Raw genomic sequence first — 25630 nt, 5'->3', positions numbered from 1 at the left:
TCCTATCTTTGGACTGTGGAACCTTCTTTAGACTCCTCCATGAAGGTTCTTTGGGAAACGGTCCTGTTTCACACCTGGATTTGGTTGTCTAGAGGAAAAAGGATTAAAACTTAGAGCTTTACTGATTAAAAGATGTATTAACTACTAACAACACCATGTGAAGCTGTCACTGATAAGGCATGTTTAACTCAGGTTGTATTTCAACACACAGTAGAACATTTTGATCTGGTGTGCATGCCTTTCTCAATTTTGGAATTTCAACTTCAGATGCTATAATAGGTCTAAACACATTGCACACAGAACACAGTCCCCCACAAGTTTTCTACTGAATCCCTCCAAAGCAAACACTTTTATTAGAACATTTTTTCCCTCTTTGATCAGTCTCTATTTCAACCATGCAGGCTTTAGTGAGAGAAAATTTACATTGTCATCTTTCCCATTCCTTATATAAAATTCTAAAGGACTTTACTGTGATTTTCATCAAATTTTAACAGCCATATATAAATATATATAATGGTGTAAATCTTAACATTAAATGCTGGGTGTGTAAATGGCTGTTGTTTTCCCAGTAACTGTCTGATTCCACTGCCTGCAGTGTGAGCTGGAACCCAAACAGATATATGTAAGATTCAAAGTTTTCAGTCAATAAGAGCTTTCTATAGGAGCTGAATGGGTTTGTTAAGCCTTTAAAAGGTTGTACATCCAGGGGCCCATTTCAAGAAGGTGATTCAACAAAATTTAAGTATAAAGATATTTTTGAGAAAAAGTTGGACTGCTTCAGCGGCAAAGCAGAGGATGATGGAGTATAGGGGCCAAATAACAAAATAAACACTTTGACATTTAAGTTGTAATACTGAAAGATTAAAGTGATAAAAAATATGGGTATGAAATCTGATATTTTTAGATTAAACTGGGTAATTTGCAAGGTTGTAGCAATAGCTACATTATGAGAATAAAGTTCTACTGTAAGTCCTTAATTAGATGTTTTATTTTGAAGCCTTTATACATCCAGGCTATAGGCTGTATTTAGGCTTTTGCTTTCAAATAATGTGTCAAATTATTTACAGACGGTATGAGTTCTATCAGAACCATACTTGTTACAATAGAAACCTAAGTGTTCATTTTGGCTTACTACAAGATCTTTAAAGCATGCAAACATTGGACAATCAGAATAAAACATCGTCATGAGAGAGATTTGCTAAATACCCAATAAAATAAAATTGTCTGCTTCAGCCTATTTTTTATTTGATCCTTCTCTCTGAAACGGGACTCTACTCAGTGACATCGAACATTTGAGCGTGCATTAAAAACTTCAATAAGTATTCCTACATTAAACAGACCTGATGTCGGACCTAGCAAACGATACACGCAAACTCAGGTTAGTGTTGATTGTGTTTTTCTGGCGTCATATTTATGTCAAAAAGGGCGAGCGAGATTAAACATGCTCACAAGCAGGTTATACTATTTCATACATGCAGGTTTTAAGTCCTCCCGCGTAATTTTAACCACTGCGGGAGGTACACGGGCACCTGCGAGTGAGAGGGGAGGGGGAGAAAGTGGCCTGCCACAGCCGAATGCCCGTATACCTCCTGCGGTGCTTAAACCTGCATGTGTGAAATAGTGTAACCTGCTCATGGGTATGTTTAATCTCACTTGTCCTTTTTGACATAAATATGATGCCATAGGTTTTCAGCCAGATTTGTATCAGCACCACAACTCCATACACTTTTCAGATGATTGCCATCTCTTCATGGATAGTTTATTTACCTTGTTTGCTCCGTGCGATCAGCTGTGCCAAGTCCTCCCGCAGTCATCACCGTGGGGGGAGGGGAGGGGCCACTCATCAGGTGTTGCCTACACTTGCAATCGGACATCAAAGTTAACTCGCGTAAAAAGTCAGGTGAACCAAAACTTTTTCTTGCATTGAAGGCTGCCAGCTGGGGTGGCAGCTGGGGTGGCAAGGGGGTTCTCTGGGGTGGCGACTGCCACCCCATGCCATCCTGGTAGATCCGCCCCTGTCTTGTCCTGGGGTGTGTAATGGTGTGAGAAACAGCAAAAGAGCAGCCACACTAAGAGAAAGTGGCGCAATACGTTCACTGTACATCAACAGTCAGCTGCATCAGAGGATGGGGACCTGAGGATGAGCAAAGTGAAGCGTATAAACAGCGATTTTGGAGTTTTATACAAAATCTATACATTTTCATGATGTTAACATGCTTCTAGTTATGACCCAGTATACCCAAAAAGTCCTCTGAGAGGTATGAATGAGAATTCACTAACAAAGACCGCGCTAGTCAGATATAAGTTTGAATAGTTCAATTTGAAATGACGAAATGGTGGAGAAATAGAGAGATGAAGGGATGAGGTTAAGGGTCAAAGGGCAGAGGGAAGAGGTTGAGGGTTGGGGGGGCGAAGGGAAGAAGATGAAGGTCAAGGGGCTAAGGGAAGAAGATGGTCGAGGGGTGAAGAGAAGAGGATGAAGGTTGAGGGATGAGGGTCGAGGGGCAAAGGGAAGAGGATGAAGGTTGAGTGTCCAAGGGAAGAAGATTAAGGTCGAGGAGCGAAGGGATGAGTATGAGGAACCAAGTGGATGGATGTAGAGATGATGTGAGCCATCTCGAGTTGGCTGAATCTGAGGAATGCTGAAGAATTGGGATTTGTGTTGGTAGTGAAGGTTGATCTAAGACGGATGAGTTTGAAAACTTGGGATCTGGACGGAGGGGTCCAATGACTTGATGGTGTCTGCTGCTGTTGATACAATGTCTGGAAACCATAGGGGTAGAGACTTTGGGTGGGGGGGACATCTCCTTGTTGCTCTCAGTAAGGAGCCCCAAAAAGATTTCTATGATGAGGAGCAAGTGAACGTTATTGATGTTAGCCGGATTGTGACGATAGAAGAGTAACTAGTTTATTGGGTTTGAGTTTGAGTTTGGTAAATTTGAACCATGGTTCTGTTAAGTTATATGGCTCTTTCAGATGAAGGGTTAGCAGTTGAGCTTAAAGACTGTGAATTAGGAGATCTGATGTCAGCTGTTTTTGACGATATAAAAGGTTCTTTGGAGACTAGATGTCACCAAAGCTTGAAATGGTTCAGGTTGTTGAGAAAAGTAAAGTTTGTTTTAAGGTCTGGGTTGAAACAGATGTTTGGTGATGCAGGTTAGCTGGTATCGAATTTGGCGGTAGGTATGGAACATTATTCTGATGTTTGATTGATTTGAATTAAACAGTTGGAGTGAAAGAAAGACTGCCAAGGATATCTGCAAACTGCTGTTGTTGATTTAGAATATGATGAGAAGGTAGCATGATATGGCTATGGGTCGAGAAGTTTGAAGTCTGTTTGGAAATCAGTCGTGAAGATAATGAGGTATGTACTGCATGTTCGAGAAATCGAAGGGCCCCTGAGGTGGAAACAGATTGGCAAACCTCTGATGAATCTCTGAGTTATCCCCAAAAAGGCTGCTGTTATGGCCGACTGTGTTTCAACACCGATTAGGGTTTAGATCTCCAAGAGACCTGGAGGTAGATGGAGCCTGGGATAGAGGAGGGAAGTCTTGTGAATCAAGGATGTTGTATTTGTTCTGAAGCTGAGTGGTAAAGTGAACGGGTATCTCCCTTTCCTGCTGTGGTAACTGACCTGGATCCAAGTTTGTGCCTGATGTCATCACCTGAGTGAATACGGTGGTGAGAGCTTGCTTATTTTCCTTTCTCTATCTTCAATTTGCTTTGTATTGTACTGAAGGGTTAACAAGAGTTTGTGAAGACCAGAGGTTAAAGTTGTCTGATGTTTTACAACTATTGATTTGACAGGAATGCAAAGCAAGGGGCCCTTAACTCTGTGGTCGATTGATATTGAGACTGTTTAGGTTGCAGAAAATAAGTCTCATGTTTGAACATTTGGACTTTAACGACCAACATTGGTGTTCAGGACATTGCCTTTGGATATTACTACTTGTTAATGCTCATTTTGAATGAGGGTTTTTTAAGACTGGAAGTTGAGGATATGTGACGTGTGCCTTCATTCGCTTTGACAGGAATGAGGCTACGAGCAGAGAACGTGATGAATAGATTACCAGTATGGGCCCTAAATCTCAAGATCGGAGGTCAAGGGAATGACATAGATGCTTTTTCTTGATTTGATGCCCTGGGAAAAGACTGCTGTAGTGACTTAGTGTGTTTTAAAGGATAAGAGAAAATTTGATAAATTAATCTTGTGTTTATTCTCAGATGTTGAGGAGTTAAGCACTGTGGTCTGCTTGGGGAAGGAGAAACTTGTAATATATGCGACTAATTAATGAAATTTTCAAAGGCATCAGCCCTGTCGGGTAATGTAATAATTTAGCTCAAAAATGATAAACGTTAAAATATGGGTTGAATAGGTATTACTTTGAGCGTAGGATCGAGGAAGATTGCACTTAACTAAGTTGCATAGGTGAGTAACTTATAAAAGCAGTTATTGGCTGGTGTAAGGTGGTCTCACATATGAAATGGTAATAAGACAAGAATTTCTTAACAATAGTGTTGAAATGGCATTAAGCCATGTGTGTCTGTCTTTTTTTAGTCACAGTGCTCCTTAACCATGTTTTCAACCCCTTAAGTGTAGAGATGGACATTTTAGAAGAGGTCACAGACAAGAGGCAAAGTTCCATGAACTTTTCCACCTCTCTCAGCAGCTCCTGAGTTTGTGGATGCAGGCCACCCAGAAAACCTGCATCCCCAAAGGCTGTTTTCTTTTGCAAGATCCTGCAGAAGAGTGAGTTGCATGCAGGCAAGACTTTTTTTAAGATTTATTTTTGGGCCTTTTCATGCCTTTTTTAGATAGAGGAGGACAGTGGATAGATTTAGAAACAGGTAAGAGATATATGGGAAATGGTGCCACAGGCTGGATTTGAACCTGGGCCGCCTGTGTATATGGTGTGTGCCTTGACCACTCGACTACCTGCATGCCCTGCATGCAGACAAGACTTGTCAATGCAGTTTGACCTGACGTGATAACGATTGTTGTAAGGTTGAAGAAATTAATTAATTTATATGGAATAATATCATATTTAGAATACATTTCATTTGCTTCGGACAGGAAATGTATGACACCTTGCTGTAAAAACGAGGCTAAATATTTTTAAGTTGTGATTGTTTAAACGTTGTCTGTGCTCATACTCCCAGCATCAACCTTCTCGTGCCCATGCCAGTATGTCATCAGTAATTCTTTATGTCTCAAGTTAACTGGCATCTCTCCAATCTCAGCTTGAACAGCATTAGGTGGAGAAGTCCTTAGAGACCCTCAACACAATCTTAATGCTTGATTTGTATAGCCTCTATCTTCTGCAACAGCTTTTGTTGCTCCTCTGTATACTAAACAGCCATAGTCTACGACTGATCTAATTAGTGTGACATGAATATTTTTCAAGCACTTCGACTAGTTCCCCACTCTGATCCTGACAGATATCTCATTACATTTAAAACCATCTTACATCTTTTCTCCATCTTATTTATATAATCGTTCTATGTCAATTTTGTATCAAGCAATATTCCTAGAAACTAAAAAGTGTGGACTTGTTCTACCATACATCTGTATAGTTGTATCTCCTAGATCATTTCTAGTAAAACAACAGTTTTACTCTTTTCTACTGAGAACTCCATGAGTATGGTCACCTTCCAACAACCCCTACTGCTTTCTGTATCTTATCTTGGATGAATGTTAAATTTTTCCGTCTTTTCCACAGTGCCCTGTTGTCAGCATACTGACTGACCAATATCAGCATGTATATTAGAAAAAAGAATCATTGATCATGATTGAATAAAACAACGGACTGATGGCAGTGCCCTGCGGAGTGCTCCACCATATGCTTTGTGGATACAGCTCTACCCATCTTGACTTGAATACTTCTACTGAACAAAAAGTTTTAAATCCAGTTAAAATGTATTCCTTTCACACCCATTTTATACAGTTTAACCAAAATTCTTTCTTTTCATACCAGGCTTTTTCAACTTCAAAAAACACAACCATGACACATTCCTTGTTAACCTGGGCTTTTCTTAGATCCATTGTTCCTCTCCCTTTCCTAAATCCACTCTGAAATGGAGAAAGCGAATCTCTCGTTTCTAGGTAAAATGTTAATCTCTCCGTTATCATCTTTTGCATAATTTTTCCAATATGTGAAGTTAGAGCAATTGGTCTAGATGATTGCTCACTAATCTCACAAACTTATTCTGGGGGAATCCTACCGTGCTGTCTGCCTCACTACCCCTTCAAGTTCATAATGACATCATGATGGAGTATATACGCCAAAGACATTTCACAATTTGCCAAACATGTCCAAACTTGTAAAATAAATCATTGTCAAACTCGTGTAAGTCTCTCCTGATTGAAATGAAGCTTAGTGAAGACTGTTTCATTTCCATTCACCGTTTCATTCATTAGTAACCACCCACTTTCCTGTCCCCCCTTTCCTTGCACCTGTTCCTGCTCTAGTAATCATCAATGGACATCTACATACTTAAGCTTTGAGACAACCCCTTTCAGCCATGACCCCTTTCAATCCAATCATCCTGCATCTCTCATATTTCAAAATCTGTTCTCTTTCCTCAACAGTCATTTCAGTGTGATCGCTGCAACCCTCCTCCTCCCCAGCCACCTCCAATTCACCTCATTGGTGTCCAGGTCAAGCCCCTCCATGTATCCTGCATCCCTTCAACACTACTTCTAATCATCTCATCAGTGTCTGGATCAAGCGCCTCCGAATTTCTGCTCCTCAGAAGTCTCTCACTCATCTCATCTTACTCCTTCCATCACCAGAACCAGTCTAGACTTCATAGGGGGTATCTTATCGTGCTGTCTGCCTCACTACACCTTCAAGTTCATAAAGACATCACGATGGAATCTGTACGGCAATCATTTCCAAACTTGTAAAATAAATCATTGTGAAACTCGTATAAGACCTGATTGAAATGATAGGAGCTTTATGAGAGAATTTTGGATTGTGTATGAATGCAAGCCGAGATGTTTTGCAATACCTATGAACTAACCTACAAAAAAATTCAGTTTATCCTTAATCTGCCCAGTGTGCATTTTTTTTTTTTGTTACTGGACAAGATGAAAAAAAAAAAAAAAATCTATCCATCTATCCAATTTAATATACAGCTTATCCAGTTGGGGGTTGCCTGGTGGAAATAAAATGCTCAGTAAAGTAGTAAAAGTAACTAACAAAAACAAAGCAAAGCATGCTTACAAAGAACCACAATTAAATTTTGCAGTAAAAGCCATAATGGTACAAACTTAAAAGTCTTTTTTAATGACAATGGAAGTGGATTTGATAATTACTGAAATGAGTGCGTCAAATTTTGTGTATTTCCAAATGATTAGAAAAAACTTTAACTTTATTTTATCTGTGTAAACAATTTTTTTCTTTTGCCAATTTTTTTGGAAGCTTGATGACAAGGAACTAAAATAAATTAAGTAAACATTTAAGAAACTGACTACTTTTCAAGAACAAAAACTTTACAGAAAGTAGTAACATTAAGCATAATTGTATCCCAGATTTGATGGTGCCTTTATTTGCATCTTGAATCAATCAATTTATAACTATGAAGAATGCATAAAGAAACCCTTTGGGAATATTCAATACTATGGCACCTGTTTGTGAACATGCAAGCAAAAATACCTGTTGTGCCACTGCCACTGCATTTTATTCAGCATTATGTATAGATCACCTATTAAAACCCTTTATACAATATATACACATTCAAATGGATCAATATGTTACAAAGTCCGTAGTGGCAACAGAATAGTGATAGACAAAGTCAAATCTGCTAGATCAACTTCCCTTAATTCAATTTCAGTTGATGTCACACTAGATGATCTGTTATATACTTAATGGGGCATTTGTGGCCAAAATTATTTGGGGTGGGGTGGGAGATGAAATAAACAAAAATAAAGGAAGCCCTAAACAAAAGTAAACCTACCAAAACCGAAATCTGAAAGCTGTCCCTTTCAAATTTAGGGTTTCATATGAACGAATATTCAAGCAGTAAAGATCACTGCATCTTTAAGTGGGCTTCAGTCAAGCTTAAGAGAATAAAAAATGCGTAGATGACAAGAGCTTTCAGTAAGAGAAACAAAGAAGAACAAATGCACCAAGAAAGTCAACTCAAAATTCCTGTTGGTCCAGTGCAATATGTTTAAGGCAGAACACAGGAATCAGTTGTCAGGTGGGGGTATAGATGATGGCGATGATGTCTCTAGCTTACGAAGACGCCGGCGCCTTAGCTCGACAGTGTTGGGCTCTCCATCTTCCACTGTCATTCCTTCCTGATCCTGTTCTACATCCAAAGCAAATGAAGAAGCATCTGACGGCTTGAGGGAAACAGTGCCCTCGTCCTCCATCTCAGCTAAAAAAAGGAATATTTAACGATATGAGGTCTTTGATTTAACCCTTTTGTTACCTTCGAAGTGCAAATTTGTAGTATAAATGGGATTTGTCTGTACACTTACGGCTTGGGGAGTCTTTCTCCCGTCTAGGGCTATCTGTGCTACTGTCAGCTGCAGGGGATGAAGCAGCATGCTTTTTCCTGCTGGATTCTCCCATGATACCTTCTGCCTGAGAGGGACTGTGGAGAAATGCAAGGTGTAAAGAGTACATTAGTATTTTAACTAAAAAATGGGGAAATTAGTGGCTGAAACTAAAGAAGGCTCAGTTACGTGAGTGTTGCGACAGTGCTTAGGTAGTGGTGGATGTTTAGCATGGCAGCATCCAGCAGGGTGTGAATGTTCTGAAGACACTGGAGCCTTGCCTCAAGGCCCCGTCGGCCTTCTGCCTCCAGCTCCCTCAGTTCTTCCTCCGACAGCCGGGATAGAGACGGGGGAGGTGGTGGCATTGAAGACACTTGAGAGAGGAGATGGGCACAAACACAATATGGTCCAAAGTGAGACAAACTTGAACAAAAAGCAGATCTAATACACTCTGAAGCTGTTGATAGAGGATGCTAGACAACAGATTAGTAAATTATTGTACACAAGATTTGTCCTTCAAGATGTTGTGGTGATCTACACTATATTGCCAAAAGTATTCGCTCCCCTGCCTTAACTCGCATATTAACTTAAGTGACATCGCACTCTTAATCCATAGGGTTTAATATGACATTGGTCCACCCTTTGCAGGTAACAGCTCCAACTCTTCTGGGAAGGCTTTCCACAAAGTTTTGAGGTTTGTTTATGGGAATTTTTGACCATTCTTCCAGAAGCACATTTGTGAGGTCACAAACTGATGTTGGGCGAGAAGGCCTGGCTCTCAGTCTCTGCTCTAATTCAGATGGAAAAGTGCAATTCGTCACTCCAGAGAACGCGTCTCCACTGCTCTTGAGTCCAGTTACGGCATGCTTTACACCACTGCATCTGAAGCTTTGTATTGCACTTGGTGATGTATGGCTTGGATGCAGCTGCTTAGCCATGGAAACCAATTCCATGAAGCTCTCTATGCACTGTTCTTGAGCTAATCTGAAGGCCACATAAAGTTTGGAGGTCTGTAGCGATTGACTCTGCAGAAAGTTGGCAACCTCTGTGCACTATGTGCCTCAGCATCTGCTGACCCCGCTCCGTCATATTACGTGGCCTACCAGTTCGTGACCGAGCTGCTGTCGTTCCCATTCGCTTCCACTTTGTTATAATACCACTGACAGTTGACTGTGGAATATTTAAGAGCAAGGGAATTTCACGACTGGACTTGTTGCATAGGTATCCTATCACAGTACCACGCTGGAATTCACTGAGCTCCTGAGAGCGACCCATTCTTTCACAAATGTTTGTAGAAACAGTGTGCATGCCTAAGTACTTGATTTTATACACCTGTGGCCATGGAAGTGATTGGAACACCTGATTTCAATTATTTGGATGGGTGAATGAATACTTTCGGCAATATAGTGTATATGTGTTAGGTCAACATCTTGGGAAATGCCTGGAATTATTCCAGCAGTATTTAACTAATCTTGTAGTTAATGGATTTTTTATGAGGACCAGCCACTTTTATGACATGGTGAAACGTCTGATTTTGACGAGGTGACATGGCCCCACCCTTTGAGGTAAGTACAACATTTTGCTAACTTTCAATCCTTGAAGGCTCTTCTTGTTTCACACCAAAGATGAAGCAAAGTGGAAGAGAGAAAATAATGCTTGAATGACCCCTGGAAATGACAACTTTGACCAATATTTGTACAAAAATTAAAATGGCGGACTCCCTGTAATTATTACAGTACGGGTACAAATGGCTGTTTTATAGATTCTGGCATGATACATGCTTAAGCAATATCATTCTTTCCAGTTTCTCACAGGAAATTTTTCTATCAAGTTGAATGGCTGTGTAAGTATGTAAAGCATGTAAAATTACCGTATTCCTGTTTCAAGGTGAACAAAAAAATCCCCATGGCAATGCCTTTCCATGTAGACTTTTGACCTTCAAATATATGTAAAGTCAACATCTTGGGAGCTGTGTGAGCAAATTACAACAGAATATGACCAATCTTGTAATAAATGGAAATTTTGGGGGGAGGGACAGCCACTTTTATGACACTTTTATGGGGGGTCTTTTAAACACCAGCTAAACTTTTACCTTATTTTTAATGTGGCGAATTCTCACAGTGCAGCCCTAAACTTTATATTTTGTTGTTAAAATTGTTAGAGACGAGATATATTCACATATTAATGTAGTTACGACATCTCAAATTTTGATGTTTGTAGCTGAAAAATAAGGCTCCCCCTATGGACCCTTCCTGATCTTGTTTTGGTAGTGACATGAAAGTATGGGGTAGATTTTTTGACATGTATTTCTAGAATTTACAACACAACCACAAAATAAATTTGAATATTTCAACTTCCATTTAAAAGAAATCATAAAGATATATAGATAAACCCATTTGAAAAAATGATAATGTAAATAATATTATCATTTATTGAAATTTTGGCGTTAGAGTTTGGGACAGTAACTTCCCAATACAAAATCACATAAAAAGGAGAACGTTTTAAATGTTTGACTGAATGCTATCTGAACTAATGCATTTATATTGAACAGGTCATAACATGACATTAATAAATATCAAAGGTGTGAATATCTAATTGTCTTATAAAATGTGTTTTTAGTATGGGACGGCAGTTTACACGAATTTGGAAGAATGGCCCATATACATGTACATCGCACCTTTAACAAGCACAACCAAGGCATAAAATAATGACTTGTTGTGTTAATCAGCCCATCTTAACACAATACTTCTACATACTAAACCTGATGGATACAGTTACATACATTTTTTAGTCTTACTTAAAACGAAAAGGGGCACTGGCAAGCTACTGTTTAAAATAAGATAAATGAGACATTGGTTGGGTTAAAACCCAGAAATTAAAACAAATATATATATATCAAAAGGCATAAAAAGCCTATGTCTATTAAAAACTAAATTTTTCTATATCAAAAGCAATAGTAACTCCCTGTTCTTAGGTCCACATCTCCCTTCTTACTTTTTCCCAGTCTAGGCATCTCTTAAATAAAAGAGTGGAACATTTACAAGACCATATTAATTTTAGTCTGAGACACAGAACAAAGCACTTACCAAAGGGAGGAGGTGGTGGCATAGGCAACCATGGAGTAGTGGGAAAAGGAGGAGGGGGGAAAGAAAAGGGGAAGCCTGGCATTGCCGATCCAGGTGGAACACCTGATGCAGCAGCGGTATCTGAAGATGACAAGATTGGCTGGCTAGTGCCTTAACGGAGAGAAAAAAAAACATAGGTAAATGTCAAGGTATTCCACAATATAAAGTAATTAACCCTGACGATGAATCATATATTGGAAGCAGAGGTTGTGTTAACCAAATATTCTCCATCACTGCCAGATTTTTTTTTTATTCTCCATCATTGACAGATTTTTTTAAAGGATGACAGAGAATTTTGAAGGCTGTCCATCATTTTGATGGGCTGGAATGATGAGGATGAGCCTGCATTTCAGTGCGCACACACAAACACACACACACAGATCCATAGATCTTTTCCATTTTGCATACATGGACTATCAAGGAGGTTATTTAATCTATTTAAAATCTTGTACCCAGTGGGCTCTCTCACTGTTCTTGACATCGTAGATTAAAGCGCGTCGGTCTCCGTGCTGACAGCGTACTGAGAGGCTGCTGCAGGTGTCTCAGTCAGTACACAGGTTGGCATGCTTATGCACAATGAGTCCGTTTCATGTTGTTCTAATCATGTCTGCAAACTGATGCCGAAATTGTCCTTTCATTTCCCTTTTTTTTTTTTTTTTCCGAACAGGTTCCATTTTAATGCGAAATTTCATATATGTCCAAGGTGACCGATGATTCAAAACAGTTCCCGCTGCTTCCGTTTCATGTTGTTCTAATCATGTCTGCACACTGATGCCAAAATTGTCCTTTCATTTCCCTTTTTTTTTTTTTTTCGGAACAGGTTCCATTTTAATGCGAAATTTCATATATGTCCAAGGTGACCGATGATTCAAAACAGTTCCCGCTGCTTCCACCTCACTTGCTCACCATCGAAACCTCACTTTAAACACCAAAGTTTGCTCATTTATCATGTGGATATCAACCATGGAAATTTAACAAAGAGATGGGTGAATGATGATTCAGATCAGCGCCTGTTCCTTTATTCTCTCTTGCTCGCTCACCACCGCCCTCCCCTCCCTTCCCCTCCCCCTCTCTCTCTCTCAAACCTCACTTTGAACACCGTAGTTTGCCCGTGTATTATGTGGATATCAGTCATGGAAATATAACAGATAAAGGCACACGTTTGTAGCCTACTCACAGGTCATAACAGAGACAGAAATAAAAAGTTGTTGTCCATCTCTCCAACTTGTTTCAGGGTGTACTCACACTAGGCCATCCGTACAGTGCCGTATTCCAATTTTCGCAGTCAAGGCAAATACAAACACAACAGACTCTGTGTTCAAGGTCCAAGTGCGTGACATTTTTTTTGGATTACGACTCCTGTGAAGCAGACAAATGTGCACAGCTTCACAGTGCAACCTTTTAACAACTTGTTATCAGCTATGGTCTTCAAACTACAATATCTTGATATTAAAAATATCCTTAAAACTGTCTGTGAATCTTAAAAGGTGCAGTTCATAGTTGCTTGCTTAAAGACAGGGACTGTTGCTCCACCGCCACAGCGTAAAAATTTAAGAGGAAATTATAATGACGGATCGTAAAATGGCATGACGGAATTTTTACGACCCTTTCCATCAAAATGACGGACAACACAGAAGTCCAGCGCAACCTCTGATTGGAAGCAACAGCGATACTAGAAATAGTAACTTCCCCAACAAAGAATTTTCTTTTTTTGGGGTGAAAAATTAAGCATTACTTACCAGCTGCTTGTGCAGTGTCTGTATTGTTTTGAGGAGCATCACTAGGCCCAGGAGCTGCCTCTTCTGCAGCAGGAGTAGGCACTGCAGGGAAGGGACCCCAGAAGGGGAACACACCAGGTGGAAAGCCAGGTAACATTCCTGGGGCCACTAGGAATATGAAATGAAACAGGTCTGATAGCAAAGGGAATCAAGTTGTAATACCATATTTCCTTTAATAAAAACTGGGAGTTAAACTGTGGCTGGGTCCCGTGTTATGGAAAATATGAGCCAGCCACCCTTTTTTGACCAAGGTATAATAAAAAAAAATAACATCTTAATCACCCTGCCTTTTTTTTTTTAAACTGCGCAGCTATTAATGGTTTCAAATGGGGGTCTATCTGAAACAGTGCAACTCTTCTTGAATTCATGGCTGAAATCGCAGGGATTAAAGCAAAAAAAAAAAATCTTTTGACTGAAATTTTTTTTCAACACCAAATTCATACTACCTGACCATCAACCCACCATGCCACACATGTAGAAGCCTTTACTTACTTACTTACTTCACTTACCAAAGGTTTTCATGTAAAAAGAAGTATACCGTATACACACCCTTAGCCCAAGAGCATATACACAGTATATTGGCCTCTAATAAAGCATTTGAGTTGTAAAAAGACTTTCATGTACACTATTAAGATTCTCAAGACCAATAGCATTTTAAAGGAAGAGAGCGATTTTGAATAGCTTTTCTGTTAGTTTGCTTTTATGTAATTTCAATATTTTCAATCTCTCCAATAAAACAACTTTTGCATGGTTTAACTCAGATATATGTAGTCATACAAATATTTAACCATCTCCATAACTTTTCAGTACAAGTTATTTATTTTACTTTGAAAAGCCATATCACTTTACAGAAAAACAAAACTCACAGCAGCACCAACAATTAAGAAATATTAAATGGAGTTGTGTAAATGGCTATCCTGCTTTTCATTTCTTCTGATTTTTGGCAGTGAAACCGAATGCTTCAAGTGACACCCATTTCTGGGGTCTTTCTGAATGAGCTACAGGTTCTGGGGCTCTGACTCCAGCAGTGGAGGAGGAGGCTGTAGCACAGGGGTCCAAACTCATTTAGGGTAGGGGCCAGGTTTGCTCCAACGAGACATCCTGTGGGCCGCACAATTTTTTTTTAGCAATATCAATATGACCAACCACTGATATATAGGCTGCTGTAATGTTTATAAAGAGAAATGATTCAATATTAGATGTAGGTACCGTTTAATGAGTGCTGAGTGTTTGCACACTAAAGTGTTAATTAGCTACTTTAGAAAGAGAATTTACCTGCAGGTAATCTAAACAGGTCAGGCAAAAATATGCTGACCTTGTAACATGACAAGTTTTACAGATTTTAACATTTTTAGAATCCACTGATGATGAATTTACAAGACTGGATTATTCATTAACTATTCATTCAACATGACTGTTTATGGCTTTAAAACAGCAACCTGTTCACAAAACCTGATCTGAGCCCTATTTCATCTGGCATGGGATCAGTGCAAAAAGTCCAGAGAGGAGAATGAGAAAGAGAAAGGAGGGAGGGAGAGAGAGCGAGAGAGACTCTCGCTCTTTCTTGCAGAGATTCGCCGCACTGCTGCCCTGTTGCTGTTTTATAAAGCTGCAAACCCTCACCTGCTGAGTGAAAACTTGACTTTAAACACATGTATGAGCCCTACAGTCGTTCTCTTTCTTGCAGAGATTCGCCACACTGCTGCCCTGTTGCTGTTTTATAAAGCTGCAAACCCTCACCTGCTGAGTGAAAACTTGACTTTAAACACATGTATGAGCCCTACAGTCGTTCTTCTGTGTGTCCACTCTATCTGAATACCCCTGACGTCCCTGCACGCATCATTAACTGGGGCATCTCAGTGCATAATTTAGCGCTGCGTCAAGATCAAACATGCCGACCTCTCATGTCTCATGCCTGTATCCAGATTAGGATTAAATGTTCAGTTATAAAGTATTGTTTTTATCGTTATGAGAGGAATTTTTACTGTTCGATGAGACCTGGAGTTAAATATGCAACAGGATTTATAAACTATGTCCCGTTTAAACTTAAGTGATCAAGACCACAGTTTCACTTCTTGTTGACATGAAATTAAATCATATGTAAATAAAATTAGTTGATATTACTTTGGCATTATAGATTTTAATAATCAGGGATTAAATCAGATGAGAGATTGAACTGAGTCACTCACCAAAGCGAGATATGATATCTGCATTTGTGGCTGAGGGACAATTACGCAGGGAAAACATTTGTCATCCTTAGCGCAGCTTTTTTAATCCCACTCAGGAGAAGTTTGGTTTTACAAGGCAAAAACCTCTGGATGCCTTCATAGACTTACTTAACCTTCTATCTATATCTCTGAGCCTTCCTGTCACATCAGTGAGCTGTGATTGCAGGTCATGTCTACGTTGTTTAAAGAATGTGTTGAGGAACAGCAGCGTGTTTTGTCGGCTGCAGTGTGTTAATTAAATGCATATGTGGATTAGGGCACCTGTTTTGAATTGTTATCTCTTAATGCTTATTCATATTATGGATATTAATATGAATTGAGCCTGTTGTTGCTTTATAGCTGCAGTGTTGTTGACTGGCAGCAGAAACTGGTAGATTTTTGCGGCTGAGGCTGTAGTGTGTGAGTGTAAAAAGGCGCGGGCCGCACTAACACTCCACTTTGATCCATAGTGTACTATAACCCCAACCCTGTCTTCTTCAACAGTACATTAACCCCCCCCCCCCCCCCATTTTCCAAATGACAGAAATCCATTGTGGCGACAGAGAACTTTAATCCATGAGATCATCACACGTGATACTACTTGGCCAATCCAATTTAATTTATGGTATGTCATCAAAAAACAGTAACCCAGAAACTTCACTGTAAAGTTTAAGTTACTTTAAGCCATTTCCTGCTTTCTGTGACTTTCATACAGAGGTAGTTTATACAGTGAAGGTTAACAGTATGTATGGGCATGTTCTGGACTAAAAATAAAATTGACATTGGCAGACTTAATGTAAAAGCAGTGACAAAAGGGTTGCGTATATGGATACTAGTTTCACTCACCATTTGCAGGTGGGGCGGCAGGGGCATTGGCAGGAGCTGCAGGAGCAGGGGGCGGGGGCTGGGCTGGAGTTGGAGTCTGATGGTTATTAGATACTCGGAGGACATCCATGCGACAGGTGGGGCAGGTCTGCTGCCTCTGGAACCAGGAGCGCAAGCAGCTGTTTGGAGGAATGAAGGGCAACAAAAAACCTCCTTAAAATAGTTATTGGAAAAATACAAAATAAACCATTCAATTTAGTTTGCTGTTTTATTTTTAATCTGCTACACTGACTTGTAAACAGGCAAACTGTATTTAAGGAAATATCTAACATCTAAACTGATGTGTTTGCAGTTGACAATATTTTTGCTGATTCTGAATGATCACTTCAGACTTGCCTGGAGTGAAAAATATGATTACAAGGTAGTTTCTTGGCTCCAGTGACCATTTCCTCTCGACAGATGATACAGACATTGTCAGAGGCCTGCAGATCTTCAGGAGTAGCATCAGGGTATCTGAATATGGGAAAAATAGAAGGGAAATGAAAAACAATTCTATAATACTGTCCTGAAAGAGGAGCTAAATAATCAGCAAATTGACTTACTATATGGACAAATTTAATAAATTAAGAAAAATTATTCTGGGCAACAACTAAGTCAGCTTATTTAGTAGAGCTGTCACCCAGTATACTGAGGCCATAGTCCTTGACAACTTTGCAGTAGGTTTTGACAACCAGCCTTGGGCCAATAATGCATGGACTGCATACACATTTACTCTTTCCCTCATATCTTGTCTCTCTCCAGGTATCAATAAGACAGACTAAAAATATAATCTTTAAAAACAAAAAAATAACACCAAATAGAAAAAAGATAATTATTTGCATATAGGATATAAATCCAAAATTGTTTAATGCAAGTCAAAATCCAATTTAAGTTACATGTACGTATGCTCTGGGAAAATAACATTTAAAATGTACGACAATGTCTTTGTTTATGGTATGACATTACTTACAATGTATTCATGTTGCGAATGGCTCTTCTTGACATTATAGCATCTGTGACAGCCTTCTTGAACTGCCTTGAAGAAAAAGGAAAATACCAAACTCAAAACACAGCTAAATAAAAAACTTCTAATATCCACTGCCTGAAATCTTTGCAAGAATACTCCTAAAATGGAAGTACTACTTAAAAATGGGAAATAATATCACAAGTATTGCAAATAGCTGCCCTATTACTCCATGTTTTTTTCCATGAGTATTTTGTCCTCTGCAAGAGCGCTGACCTGATAAAAAGGAGGGAAAAACTAAGTCAACCATGACCAAAGGCAAAGGCATAAAGTCACTCACCTCATAGCTAGATACATAGGTCGTATTGCAAACAGGGGGAAAGTGTGGACCTTTATCATGATGGTCATGAAGGCAATGTACAGGAGCACTTTGATGAAACCTTAATAAAAAAATCAATATAAATTCCATTTCATACCTGAACACACTGCTTGGAATAAATCAGTTGAAAAAAATACATATTTAATTCAGAGCAAAAGCTGAACAGGGCACCTGTGAATAGCTCAGTGTAGAGCATATAGACAGCCTTGTTGTCCCAAGGATTCTCGCTCTGCAAGTCAACTGTGTGCAGCACATACTTGATAAAGGTTGTCAACACCATGGTCAGCAGGATGGCATACTGGATAGAGAAATAGAATTTTAATATAAACACTGAAACTCAAGATTAATACTTTGAAAATCTAAAACAAACCAGTCATATTGCTACAGCTGTTAACTTAATTTAGGCTTAACAAAGTAGATTTTTGTGCCCTTGTAGCTGGAGAATTAAACAAACTTCACTATTCTATTTAATTTTAAACATAAACTGTTAAGATTAAGTATACAAAAAAGTTTAACTTGTTTACAGAGTGTTTAGCATGTCTGAATTCCGTCTCTCCTTTTCCATCTAAACATTGCCGACATGTGGGGACAAGGTGGCAAGTTCAAGAGATGGGGAAAGGAAGTAAACATTTTTGTTACATTTATCCTAAATTTTCCTCCAGCATCATGCTGCCTGAATAATAAACCTTGGCAGTTAAAAAACAGAGGTGAGATATGCCAGACCTCAAATCCAAAAACAAGCTGGACAGAGGCTCCTCGAGTGATAATGCTTTGACAAGCATGGGTGACAAAAAGGAAATCCAGGACCCCCAGTAGCCCCATGAGTGCTGTAGGAAATAGACATATAAAATGATAAAATGAAAACTGCATAACTGGTTATGAGACTCCATTGAACTGTTAAGTGCACTTGAGCAACCAGAATCATGTGCAAAGGCTATCATTAAGATTTAAAATGAGTTTAAAAACAAAACAAAACAAAACAAAAAAAAAAGAAACAAAAAGTCACTGTGTCAAAGAACATTTCTGATGTGGCTTATAGCTTTTACTTACATAAAACTCTCAAGTGAAAAATCCAAGATATGTTTGGGCTCCGTTCCATCTGGAAGAGGAGAATAATAAATACAGAAACAAACGGTTATTTTCATATTCAAAAAAAAAAAAAAAAAAAAAGAAGACATACAGTACTTAACAAATTTATTAGACCACCACCCAAAGTAAGATGTATGCCACAGCTGCCCTAAATTAACAGCATTGGTAATTACCAAAATCATTTATGTTTGTGCAATGGTTAATACTCCAATATGTAGAAACTCTTTAACCGAAATGATTTTTTAATGCTTAAATATAATTACTAGTGTTATCCATGGATTTTCAGATTTACTGATTTACAAAAAAAAAAAATGAAAAAACAGTAAAGCACATTAATATTTCTTGATTAATGTGTCAAATTATAGCTATTTACTTGCATTCCTGAACAGAAAATTTTGTTTTAATGGTTGAATGTTATGCTTGATTAATTTCTAACTTCTCAGACAAGCCCAGTGAGCCGGCTCAAATTTGGGTATAAAAAGGCGAATTCAGTTTGAAATTCCCCATTCCTGTTCAAAATGGTAAAATGTGGAGAGCTCACTGAAAATGAAAGAGTCCGCATTAAAGCACTTCATGATGCTGGATGGTCTCTGAGACAAATATGACAGGTGGTCTAATAAATTTGTTAAGCACTGTATGTTAGGGGTGCAACGGTACAGGTAACCCACAGTACGGTCCGTACCTCTGTTTTTGGGCCACGGTTTTGGTTCAGTTTTGTGCTTAAAGAGAAGTTTTTTTCTCCCGAAAGTATCTCTTTATTTTGCTTGTAAGTAAAAACTGCATTTTACAGTAAACAAATTCCAGTATGAATGGTGTACTGCATAATATAACACTTTTTTTTTCAATTTCGGAAAAAAATTGATTGGTGGATAATATGTCCTTTATTCAGCTATAAGTCATAACTGTTAAGCATTCCGGTCTATTTAGAAATGTTTAAACTAACTCTTCTTTTATTGAATAGGCTATCAATGCTTAAACGCTGTTTATTTTGTCTAACTCTGACTCAAACCGTACATTTTAATGCTCTACAAATCAAACCTTTCATTCCAATAGTCTACCACATCTTTATTTTACTACACTGTGCACTCATTGCCAAAATTACGATAATAATAATAATATCAATAATAAAAGCATTTAGATTATTTTGAAAGTAGGCTACTTTAAACACAGTTTACAACAGACTGAAATATAAAGAGCTGCACCAGTAAAATTAAACTATTTCTCACCCTCTTTAAGGACATCCATATTTAAAACACTCAAAAGAAATCTTTCTGTCAGTAACACGTTTGCTGTAATTTGGAGAAATAATTTATTTGATCATTTTGTACGCTTTTTTTTCATATGAGCTTTGACAGCGTTGGACGCGACGCACAGATGAGCATTCACCTAAATGTGTGAGCGCTGGTGAGCAAGTGTTCTGTGTGCTGTCAGACAAATAGCAGGGCGCATTTAAATGGGGCTAGAACTGCAGTTTTTGGAGTTAACAGTGGACTCTATGGCGCTAAAAGAGAGTTTGTTTGGCTAAGTGTACCACTGAAGTGTACAACAGCCAGTCGCGCTAAACATGTTAAGCTTCTAAATGATGATAGCACAACCAACAGCTGATGGATGTGTGATCATGAGATGAGAATGAGACATGACGCAGCGCGTAAACAAGTCGAGTCACTCCACTGTCTTGTGTTTGGGAAGCGTTATATCAAGAAGCTTACGCTGTCTACAGTTTTCACTCCCTCATCGTTGTATTTGACGGTGAAACCGAAATTAGCCCACACCGCTGATTTGAATGAAGCCAGTGCTTCTTCAAATGTCTCAACTCCTCCGCTCGTAATGGTCATGCCTCTTTGTTTACTTTTTCCGCTTAAGTGTGAGAGCGGCATGGTGAACCCGGCTCCAAAACAGTGTAAGAGGGGCAGAGCACAACGATTGGACATTAACTCGTGGGGAGGGCTTTTCTCCTGCCAGGACAGATGCACATACAGACACACACAATGGCCTGTAAACCATCAGTGCAAATGAATTACAAATCCAAAAATCCACTGTCCACAAGGGCGTATTGTTCCGTGCAGAGCGGACCAAATGGTTCAGTATTTTACTGAGTACCGTTGCATCCCTACTGTATGTCCATTAAAAAACTGAAATATACACTTTGGTTCTGACTTGAACATTGCACATAGGATTACCAAATTCATAACTGGAGCAAAGAAACCTGAAATGTATTCTATTTTCATTCAACTAATGTCTTATGTCTTCAGGAACTTATAAGTGAAAGACTACTTCCCCTCCTCTCCCTTCCATTACAAAACGTTAAACTTCTCTCGGATATTTTAGCTGAAACATACATAAAGGGCTACATAAAAAATGCTTATAAATAATTAGTTAAAAATGTTAATCGATTTACTTCAACGGTGGCAAGAGCCCTAACACATAGCCTACCTCTTGCCTGAAACTTTTTTCCAAATCTCCTTCTGTCTTTCAACAGTATACTGAACATGAATAAATTAAGTTTACTGTGAGCAAGATGAGGGAGTTTATTTCATATTACTCACAAAGTCCACCCGGTCTTCAGCAAGCCAGTGAAAACACTTAAGGAAGAGCAGGAGGGTAAACAGGGCAACAAAGCGAGGGGAGAAGTCATCCCTGAATACAGTGAAGGCCAGACATGTCTCAGTCACAGCGTACCAGGAGCGTTCAATGAGGTGCTGGTTGTAGAGAGAAAAACATGTAAATTTGCGTCAACAAATAATGCATAAATACTGGCTTATAAAACTATGTATTTGCATTTGTTTATCTGATAAATTGTTCTGATTCACAACTAAGACCCTATTATGACTGGTAACCCAAATTTGTGAAATAATCAAGGTAGTCACAGATGTAAACAGAACTCTACCTCCATTTCTGCAGCCCTTAGCTGTCCAAAAAAGACTTTCCTCATGAACTTTCCCAACAGAAACACCAAAACAAAGGCCTGAATGTACAACACCTGTTCCCACAAACACAACAAAAATCATGCTGAATTTTAATAATGGGACTTATATTTCTTGAAGAAAATTTAAACATATAAATATGGATCACAATTATTTAATAAGCTACATGAAGCCCAAGCTGGGACATCCAACTAGAATTGCTCTTACCGCCATGCTTGGACTGCTCTTGGTTAGGTAGACCACAGTTGGATAGAACTGATGTTTGAGGAGGTAAGCATGTACCACTACAGCCCCTGTCAATGCCATACTGGTGGCTGTTACCAATGCTGCTCGTACCATGTTTGAGTCAGCTACCGATACTGCAGTGGGGAAACAGACAGAAGAGGCAGAAGGTTGCTGCATAGGAAAGCAACATGCAAAAAGGGGGAAGAGCTGCTTCAAAGTTTCAATTTCAGCTGTTCAGTTTACTCAGGCGGATCTGTAGTGCAAAACAATTTAGAAATAAATGTTACCACAGTGTTCAGAAATGTAGCTGAAAGGCTTCAGAAACCCTTCAGTAAGGTCTATACTGCAAAACATGTGGTCCATAAGTCCAATTATAACACAGTCACTGAAAATTAATGTTATTTAAATCATGATTTCAGACAACAGTTGCCTGAAATTTTCAGACCATGCGCCACTGTATTCTTCAAATTTTGGAAATTACCTACTGCGGGCAAAAGGAACATTACAAATACAATCAAACCTTCTAATACCAATACTGCTAAAAATAATGACAATAATAATAACAATTATAATAATATTAGGGTCCCCTGTAACGTTTTCTGGGCCCTACTATTAAGAAAAGTCTAGACCATTCTGTTTTGGTTTGTTCGTTTTAACAGGCATAAAAATAAATGTATTACGTACATCATTGAAAAAATGTTTAAAATGGCATTACAGCAAAACTGTTCACCCCTTGTATACATTTGATCACATAACTACAAAAATAATCGAATAGGAATTGCGGTGCATCTGATTTTTTCAGTATCTACAGTATCTCCACGTTCCTTGCTTGATTGTAAGGTTTTATACCTGATCAAGTGATGTCTAGATATCGTCAAATCTCATACCATAAATTGTTTGGTTGGCATCGAAAACGGAGGAGTCCGAAAAAGGTAAATCAATCTTGGCAATGCTCATGGACTCCACTCGGGATTAAATTCGGAAAGGGATCAAATTCAAACATAAAACATCCGATTTCAAATGGGATTTTACGGGGTTGTAATTAAGATAAAATAGTTTAGAGATAGCTATATTTGCATAGACTTAGCTCAAAATATCGTATTGATTCTGCATCCAATTGCATGTTATATTACCCTCTAATGTGATCAATCTAAACTATTCTTGATATCTTAATATACTAGGTTGAAAATTAGCATACACTTACCCGAAGAAGACGAAGCTTCTTTGGCTTACGTAGCTCGCTTACAGTTTAATCAGTTTGGATAAATCCAGCTGTTAGCAAAGTTTGAGAAGAAAATGTATACCCGTTTACGTATGTTACTGAATACATTGTCCAAACTGTGACAGAAAAGTGACTTCAAACCTAACTATTAAAATCTGGTAATAAGATTAGATAGCTAGCTAACATTAGCGGACTAGCAGGACAAGGTTGGTTGCAGCTCAGTGAATCTGCGGAACTCACCCACTTGATATGTAAGCAAGGTTCGCCTCTTGTGTAGTTTGGCGGATAACTCCTACGTAAATGCCCACCTAATCCATTTTAACGCCTGAAATTTGTCGCTTATAATAACAAGTATCCTTAGCGGTCTGGCAACGTATTTGTTATAGGCTTGCTCACTGGAAGCCACCTCACATCCGGCTGAAATTACAATGTGACGCAAGAGCAACATTTGGAACCACTGACACGTTACCTGTTTTCTGTCTGTTGATGTAAAAGTAGTTATGAGAGGCTTTTCTTAACATGTTAGAAAAAACGTAATGCTACTCAATATTTTGGTTAAACTTGTGTTTTTATTGAAAAGTGCATCGTCAATTACTTAATTACAAAGAAATGCAGCTTTATGGGGTTTACGGTAAATACAAACGTGGACCAATAGGAAGTTGTTCTGGCTGGTTAGTTTGAACCTTCAAAATATGATATTATGACTGGCTGCTGTTTTCTTATTTTGTTGACAAAATATGTTATAAAATTGGACAATTAGATCTTAACAAGAAAACCCCAGGGAAAGTTATGTTCTTTTCCTCGTAAAATAAATGAGAGGGACCTGGATGCAGTCAAGGACCTCAACTTATAACCGGAAATCATCTTCTTCTCTAGGTTTATGGCGGTTCGCAACCAACTTGTATAGGTGCATATCGCCACCTACTGTACATGAGTGTGCAACTTTAGGGTGACGTAAAGAAACATAAAAAGATAATACTGAAAGAAAATGACAATCATATTCTCCGTTATAATCCTGTATCTTTCAGAAAGACTAAGAGAGCCTTATAGTAATCTCTCATTTTATCATTTCTTCCTAAAATCCCTGTCACACTTCAAGGTTGTTCTAGTTCATATCTTGTTTTTTAATGCATTTCTCACAGTTTCACACTTTCTACACTTAAAAAAAACATGCTCAACATTTTCATTAACTTTACAAACATCACATTTTGTCCGTGGCCCAGACCCCAAAATTTCAGATATCGGTACTACTCAAGGTGGCAAAGGGTTGTAATAAATTTGAAAAGGTCCATGTCTGTAGTTAATATTTTGGCATGATAAACTTTCCTGAATGGTAGCAGAGTCATAGTTATCAGCTGTTGAAATGGACCACCCCCTAGTGAAAATTGTCATATATACACTGGTAGTGTTCTCCTTTAGGCTCATTGGTATCATTTTAAAGGGGACACTCTAAGCTTTCATTTAAACTCAGTTTTAATTCTTTCTGACAAAGTAGCTATGAGTTAACAGCAGCTCTTCACACAGTCACTGGCACACTTTTTTTTTCACAATTTTCACAGAAATTATTTTCTATCTTTTAGGTTTTTGACAACGAGGAACATCAGGGACACAAAAGTTAGATACTGGAATACTCACAGGGATCTAAGAATTCAGGAAATTCATAATACACCCATATTATTTCATTGTGAGCCGTCAGAGTGAGCCAAAAATTAGATCAATACCAGGCGGATTTCTTTCAAATATTTGCTCCTTGTCCAGGTAGATGGTGATTGGTATGTGAGACAGCTGAAAGAAACTGATGCCATTTGTACTTATGTTTGGGAAATTTCATATTTTCAAAGTGAAATATCTTTTCCATGTTTCATAAAACATTGAAAATATCAAAATATAATGATAAACATAGTATTATTGTAATTAAACATAAAATAACTTCACAAAGTCACACAGTGACTCTGTAAGGACACACTACTCTCAGTATTTCTGTTAAAAGTATTTTCTGAATGTTTCTGGAGAGAGAAGTGTGGCTGGCTGGTAGCAGTAGCAGCTGAGGAAATCAGAATCAGTTTAAATGGTCAGGAATGTGAACACAAACAAGGGGTGTGACTCTGGTTTACACTGCTCTCAGTGTTCAACATCTAACTAGAAAATCAGTTATCAACAAGGGCAAAATGAATAAGTACTGGCTATTTAAAGGGTCATTTTATCACCAGATTACATTTTTCTTTGAATAATTTCTGTAATTAATTGTCTAAACCAGTTTTTTATTGTTCATGTTACTGGGAAGCGTTGCTCTGTCTGAGAGAGTGGAGGAGTGAAAGTTAACACCACCACTATCATGTGCACATCA

General features: G+C 38.5%; 1 protein-coding gene across 6 annotated transcripts; it reads right to left on the bottom strand.

Moving 5' to 3' along the window:
* Positions 1-7523: 7523 nt before the first annotated feature.
* Positions 7524-23717, bottom strand: syvn1 (synovial apoptosis inhibitor 1, synoviolin). 6 transcript variants are annotated; one of them, XM_041797424.1, is made up of 18 exons: positions 23524-23716; positions 23266-23333; positions 22044-22195; positions 21800-21892; positions 21459-21611; positions 18874-18922; positions 18547-18650; positions 17995-18121; positions 17785-17884; positions 17451-17516; positions 16838-16954; positions 16463-16620; positions 13371-13517; positions 11593-11742; positions 10377-10475; positions 8696-8879; positions 8489-8604; positions 7524-8385 (listed from the first exon to the last, which is right to left on the bottom strand). In XM_041797424.1, exons 3-18 carry the CDS (start codon positions 22173-22175, stop codon positions 8195-8197), a joined length of 1986 nt encoding a protein of 661 aa, XP_041653358.1. In that variant the 5' UTR covers positions 22176-22195; positions 23266-23333; positions 23524-23716; the 3' UTR covers positions 7524-8194. The 6 variants fall into 6 exon arrangements, with proteins under 6 accessions (XP_041653358.1, XP_041653361.1, XP_041653363.1 ...); XM_041797427.1 differs by having other exon boundaries at positions 23528-23716; XM_041797429.1 differs by lacking the exon at positions 21800-21892 and having other exon boundaries at positions 23524-23717.
* Positions 23718-25630: the final 1913 nt, after the last annotated feature.

The sequence above is a fragment of the Cheilinus undulatus genome, linkage group 10, assembly GCF_018320785.1.
Source record: "Cheilinus undulatus linkage group 10, ASM1832078v1, whole genome shotgun sequence".
Classification (NCBI taxonomy): Eukaryota; Metazoa; Chordata; class Actinopteri; order Labriformes; family Labridae; genus Cheilinus; species Cheilinus undulatus.
This window is presented reverse-complemented; position numbering and strand designations above follow the sequence as displayed.